Source organism: Nomascus leucogenys, chromosome 13 (assembly GCF_006542625.1).
Source record: "Nomascus leucogenys isolate Asia chromosome 13, Asia_NLE_v1, whole genome shotgun sequence".
Lineage (NCBI taxonomy): Eukaryota > Metazoa > Chordata > Mammalia > Primates > Hylobatidae > Nomascus > Nomascus leucogenys.
This window is the reverse complement of record NC_044393.1, coordinates 17,361,817-17,368,768: the sequence shown is the minus strand read 5'-3', so window position 1 is coordinate 17,368,768 and position 6,952 is coordinate 17,361,817. Positions and strand designations below refer to the sequence as shown.

The 6,952-nt window shown below is 42.4% G+C and overlaps 1 protein-coding gene across 1 annotated transcript; it reads right to left on the bottom strand.

Moving 5' to 3' along the window:
- Window positions 1-1,279: 1,279 nt before the first annotated feature.
- Window positions 1,280-5,291, bottom strand: TP53RK (TP53 regulating kinase). Its single transcript, XM_003253697.4, has 2 exons — window positions 4,160-5,291; window positions 1,280-2,234 (listed from the first exon to the last, which is right to left on the bottom strand). The coding sequence occupies exons 1-2, from the start codon at window positions 4,440-4,442 to the stop codon at window positions 1,756-1,758; spliced, it is 762 nt and encodes a 253-aa protein (XP_003253745.1). The 5' UTR covers window positions 4,443-5,291; the 3' UTR covers window positions 1,280-1,755.
- Window positions 5,292-6,952: the final 1,661 nt, after the last annotated feature.

The following is a 6,952-nucleotide window of genomic DNA, read 5'->3' as shown; positions in this document are numbered from 1 at the left end:
CTTGGACAAGTTCCCACCTTCTGGGGCCAGTTTCTCCATCTATAAAATGGGGATAATGCCTAACTTAAGAGTTATTTTAGATCCAATGTAAAAATTCCTAGCCCAATGCCTGACATGCAGTAAGCAGGCAATTATATTATTTTTCCTCTCTACTAGTCACAACTACCCAGGAAGGGAAGTTTTCACTCATTCCTGGCCATCCACCCCATGCTAGGCACTTAGGGCGCGCTGACTGTGGTGAATGAAACGGATAGGGTACTGGTCCTACTATTATAGAATGTTTGCTTCATAAGAACAGGCACTGTATCATCTCTGAACACAATGGAATGAAGCTACGAATAACAAAAGAAAAATTGTAACATTTACAAATGTGTGGAAATTAACAGATTTCTAAACAATCAAGGAGTCAAAGAAGAAATCACAAGGGAAATTAGAAAATACTTTGAGATGAATGAAAAAAAAAAACACAAAATACCAAAACTGAGAGTGTGTGATGAAAACAGTATGCAGGGGGAAATTCACAGCTGTAAATGTCCATATTAAGAAACAAGACAGTAACTATGTGAGGTGATGGATGTTAATTAGCTCAGCTGTAGCAATCATTTCATAATGTATATCAAAACATCCCACTGTATACTTTATACTTTATAAAAATAAATTTTCTTACAAAAGAACAGGCGCTGTGTCTGTCTGGCTCACCATTGTACCCAATACCTAACAGGGTGCCAAGGAACATAAAAGGCACTCAAAACATGTTTGTTGATTGGAGTTTACAAGGAAGAAAGGCATTTTATTATACCTCTCTTCCCTTCCCACCCACACATAGCTTCTTCTAAGAAAAGAAATTGAGGCTGGGCAAGGTTAAAAGCTAGCTCCTGGTACTTTTGCATCCATACTCAGTCTACCTGTGCCTTAAACCAGACTTCATCAAACGTCAGTCTTCACAAGTCACTTCACCATTTCTGCTCTACCTACTTACTGCCTGTGATAGAAATCAACTCAGTTTGTTTACCTGTATAAACTTAAAAGGAACTTTGTATCAATCACTTGTCTTAGAAGGTAACCATAAAAATACAAAGTAATAAAAATAAAAACAATGTTAACATGAATTTCAGTTGCCTGAAAGCTGTAAGTATGCTTTTTCAAAAGAGAAATTGGAGTTAAGCAGATTTTTCATTTTTTGATCATGACCCTGAAAAATATATTTGACATCAAAACTCAGTACATATCCTTGTCTATATATACATGTGAAAGTTTCATAAAACAATACACTGATATTTTCTATGCTGTAATTCTATTTCATTTTTAAAAATGCTGGTTGTATCCCATTGAACTGGTTTCAAAATAAATGTATCATGTACACAACAAAGAAAAAACATTGGGTTAGAGGGCCAGTAAGCTCAGTGAGTATCAGCAACTGAGACTTCATCCTTGTCTCACAAGGACTAAAAAGAGAATAATGTTCTCATTATGTGGTTCAATGGCACACCCATGTATCTGAGATATACATAACACAATCTGGGAGAAGCCCGTCCTCGATTTGCTTTAAATACCCAATTCTGCCTAGAATATGACTTAGACACATAGTAAGCTCTTGAGTGAAGTGCAGATGATAATGACACCACAGGCACGATCGCATACCACTTAAAAATATCTTAACACCTTTACTTAGATCTCATCTCATACTTGTAGCATTTCTTCAAATTTACTTTGAAAAAAAGAGCTTCACCATGTGTGGTTGTCATACACATTCTTCTATCCAACCATGGACCTCTTTCTTCCTCTCAGGCGCACTTCATCTAATTTTTTTAGCACTGGCCTGGCCTTTCTGGAGGAGGTGGAGTAGCTCTTCAGAAAGGCTTCAAACACAGTTTCAGTGTTGGGATGGGTACTAAGGAAGGCCTTCTCCAGGACATAGAGGTCTACTCCCTTATCCTCTGGAAGTGCTGAAATGAAACTCAGCCCAAAGTCTATGAGCACAATGTTCAGCTGTTCCAGGGGGGGTTTCAGGAGCATGTTGGAGGTGGTGAGATCACCATGAATGAGGTCTTCATCGTGCATTCGAGCCAAAACCTGCCCAATTGTCTTGGCTAAGTTGGAGAGACCTTGGGGAGTTTTTTCAGTCTCCATAGTGGACTGAATATAATCTCGAACAGTCACTGAGCCTTCGATTTCTTCCATATATAAGCAGTTGGAAGCATAGTCCACAAAAAAGACAACTGGGGCAGATATTCCTGAAATCAAGACATAAGTGGTTATTGGGTTGGATTTTTTTTTAATGGATAAACTTAATTTTCAAAGATTAAGCCAGTTTTTCCATCTGTATCTACTTATTTCAGGACGATTTAGGAATGCTACAGGAAATAGTACAACTGAACTCATCTGGAATATTCCCCTGCTCATGCCCCCTGCAGGACTCTGCCTGGGAGCACCCCACAGCTAAACTGAGGAGGCCATAGCTTCCTCCTCCCTTCCAAACCACCCTTTCTCACTGAACTTCATTTGTCACACTCACTCTCTAAAAAACAAACAAAACAAAGGCCGGGTGTGGCGGCTCGTGCCTGTAATCCCAGCACTTTGGGAGGCAGAAGCGGGCGGATCACTTGAGGTCAGAAGTTCCGAGACCAGCCTGGCCAACCGGGTGAAACCCTATCTCTACTAAAAATACAAAAATTAGCCGGCCGTGGTGTATGCGCCCGTAGTCCCAGCTACTTGGGAGGCTGAGGCAGGAGAATAGCTTGAACTCAGGGAGCGGAGGTTGCAGTGAGCCAAGATTGTGCCACTGCACCACTCCAGCCTGGGTGACAAAGTGAGACACTGTCTCAAAAAATAAAAACAAAGAGCAAGGAGCAGCCCAGTCAGAGCAGTTTCTACTGATGAGGACACAAACAGGAGGCCAAGCAGTGTGCTGGCTTCGAGGTTCATCTTCGTAGTCACAGTGGACAGGGTTCAAATCCCAACTCCTTTTCTTATTAGTTGTCTAATCTAATCTTAAAATTACATTAACTTCTCTAAGCCTCAGTTTCTGCTACTATACAAGGAACAATAGCTCCAATAAACTCAATGAATCTTTACTGAAAGTCAACCAGGCTCAGTATACTTTTCCAGAAACTGAGAGATGTTATCAATGGGGATACAGCAATAAACGAGCCAGCTATAATACAATCTCTGCTTAATGAAACAGATCATAAGTGGCTGAAAACAGAAATATGAACACACAACCTCATGAAATCTTAAGTCTCTGAAAGGGCAGCAATGTGTCTGCTTGTTGGCTACTGAATATCCTCCACCCAGATCTCCCAGCACTTAACAATGTCCTGGTACCCACAGGTACCTAAAAAATACTGATAAAAGAAAGAAAGGCAAGAAGCGTAAAAGTAAAAAGCCAGTGCTTCTGAGTCAGAGGCATACGGAGCTGAGGGCCTGGATCGGCCACTTAGTAGCTGTGTAACCTTGGGCAAGTTACTTCTCTCTGAGTGTCACTTTCTCATCTGAGGACAAGGTTTATGGCGCTGGCGCACAATGATGTTTAATGAAAACATAGGCAATTTAATGAAATCCAGCATTTATTGAGCACTATGTGCCAGGCACACATTCGAACATAATACATGGCACATATACCTCCTCTAATGGTCACAACATCCCTATGACATGGATACTGCTACTATGTCTCCCATTTTACAGGTGAGAAAACCGAGGCTGAGAGGCTAAATAACTCGTTGAAAGGCTACATAAGCAGCAGAGTTACTATTTCAACCCAGAGAGCCTGGCTCCAGTAGGGCAAGTACTTGTAATTACATGTTTCTTAAAACTAATAAATGCAAAGATAATGATCGAAAATTGAAACGAGTCAAATGGGGAAACCAAGGCTCAGGGAAGTTAAACATGTACAACGTTGAGCAATAATGACAGAGCCCAGATTTGAACCAGGCAGAACGGCCCCAGAACAAAAGCTTGACGCTGCAAGGCCACGTGGTTTCTTAAGACTTAACGAATGACGAAAGGGATGAAAGAATAACATTTCCGAAAGGCCGGCCACGGCAGAAGGCACAGAAAGAGAAACTGAGGCAAATCGAGGCTCGGAGCACAAGAGAGTCCCTCACCCGCCCAGGCCCCAGAGCCTCGGGGCCGCCCACGCCGGGATCCGGGCCCATCTTACCCGCGCGGCGGCAGCGGAGGAGTGCCCGGGCCTCCTGCACCGTCCGCCGCCGGCCAAGCCGCGCCTCCAGCGCCGGATGCCGGTAGCCCTTGGGGAAGCGGTGCTTGATCACCGCCGCGCGGCCCTGGAAGCGGCCACGGAACACGCGCGCCTCGGCACCCTGCTTCACCAGCTCCAGGCCGCTCAAGAAGCGGCTGTTCCGCTCCCGGGCCGCGGCCAGAGCCTCAGCCTCCGGCGCGGGCTCATCGCCATCGTCCGACGTAGTACCTCTGGCCGCCGCCATGACTGTGCTCGGCGCAACAGATCCGACCGATCAGCTATCTCTGAAAACTGTCGCGATGCTTCGGCTCGCTTCGGAAATCCTGGGCCTTCTTCGGCTACCCGAATGCGTCCACGCCGGACACTTCCGGCCTGTAAGTGGTTACGCCTCCCAACCTTTCGGCTCTCTGAAGCCTTAGGTTCCCTGGAGGAAGGGCTCTTGTGGCCGCGCCTTCCACCTCTTCGGCTATCTCCGTACACGTTCGGCAACTCTCGGTAAGTGGCTCTTCCCGACTCCATGGCTCTCCGGAAATCTTCGGTGACTCTCGCAGCCGGCTTTGGGGGCGGGGGCCCACCTCTCAGTTGGTCGTCTCTTTCCGGAAAACTTCGGCGCCTCTCGAGAAAAACGTCAGACGATCTTTGCTCTCTTCAGGAGTCTCTTCCTGGACAGCTGCACCCTCTAGTATCTTCTTTTTGGAACTCCTCTTCCCCTGACTCCTACATTCCCCACAAAACGTACTCATACTTGTCAGAGTCGGAAGGGTCAGACAATGAACCATGTTTCCGACATCCTCTTAACTGCTAGGATAACTACCATTTAGTGCATTCAGAAGAAATACGGTTAAATGATGAAAATCCCTACAGAAAAGAAAATTGAGACTCAGAGATGGCAGAGGGAGTGGTAAGATGGGGCGGGGAGTGGGGGCTGGGGAATCCAGGAAAGTTTTCCGGAGACAGAACCTAAACTGAATTGGGAATAATTAAACTTTTTCAGTTTCTACCTGTTTCGTTATAAAGCTAATAACACAGGCTATAGCAAATTCTTACAATACGGAACTTTGCACACACACACATAAATAAACTACCTATCCCCCTTGTGACACTGCTGGCCGTTAGTTTCTTTCCAGAATTTTCTTTTATTCAGTGTGCACACTCACACATCGTTGTGGTGTTTTTTCCAACATAAATGACATCATACTGTGGGTTCTTTTGCAACTTGCTTTTCATTTTCCTAAACAATTTATCTCGGACTATATTCCATATCAATACATACAGAACTACCACGTCCTTCTACCTGGTCAGGCAGTTTCTTGTTGCTAAACAGTTGTTTCCAGTTTGTTGTTTTTCAGGAAAACACTTTACATACTATTGCCAGTTTATTATCAAAGATAGTATAAAAGATAAAAATGAACAGCCAGATGAAGACGTACATAAGGAAAGGTAAAAATTATACGTGTTTATCGTAAGTAACATGTTTTGAAATATGTATACATTGTGGAATGGCTAAATCCAGCTAGTTAACGTTACCTAACATACTGATCATTTTGGGGGTGAGGACACTTAAAATCTATTATCTTAGCATTTTTCAAGAATACAACACATTGTTATTATCTATAGTCACCATGTTGTGCAATAGATTTCATGAATGTTTCCTCCTGTCTAACTGAAATTTTGTATCCTTTGACCAACATCTCAAAATCCTCCCAATCTCCCTCCCCCTACCCCAGCGCCTGGTAACCACCATTCTACTCTGCTTGCATGAGTTCACCTTTTCTTACCTTCCTCATATAAGTGAGATCATGGGATATTTGTCTTTCTGTGCCTGGCTTATTTCATTTAACATAATGTCCTCCTGTTCCATCCGTATTGCTGTAAATGACAGCATTCCATTCTTTTTAAAGGCTGAATAGTATCCCATTGTGTATATAAATGTACCACATTTTTATCCATTCATTTATTGATGGACAATCAGGTTGAGAATTGTGAATGATGCTGCAATTAACATGGGACTGCAGACATCTCTTCAATACTGATTTTGTTTCCTTTGGATATGTACCCAGTAGTAGGGTTGCTGGATCATAAGGTAGTTCTATTTTTAATTTTTTGAAGAACCTCCATACTGTTTTCCATAATGTCTGTACTAATTTACATTCCTATTAACAGGGTGCAACGGTTCCCTTTTCTCCACATCCTTGCCAACACTTATTATCTTTCTTATGTTTGATAATAGCGATTCTAACAGGTCAGAGGTGATATCTCATTGTGGGTTTAATTTGCATTTCTCTGATGATTAGTGATGTTGAGCATTTTTTTAATATACCCGTTGTCCATTTTTATGTCTTCTTTTAAGAAAGATTTCTTTGGATCTTTTGCCCACTTTTAATTCAGGTTTTGTCCTTTCTTACTATTGGGTTGGATTCCTTATATATTTGGATATTAACCCCTTATCAGATGTATGGTTTGCAAAAATTTTCTCCCATTCTGTAGTTTGTGCTTTCACTCTTTTTTTTTCTTTTTTCTTGACTGTGCAGAAACGTTTTAGTTTGATGCAATTCCATTTGTCTATTTTCACTTTTGCTGCCTGTGTTTTGAGAGTCCTACACAAAAAATCATTGCTCAGACCAATGCCATGACATTTTGTCCCTGTTTTCTTATAAGAGTTTTATAGTTTTGGCTCTTACATAGAAGTCTAATCCATTTTGAGTTGATTTTTGCATATGATGTAAGATAAGGGTCTAATTTCTTTCACATGAA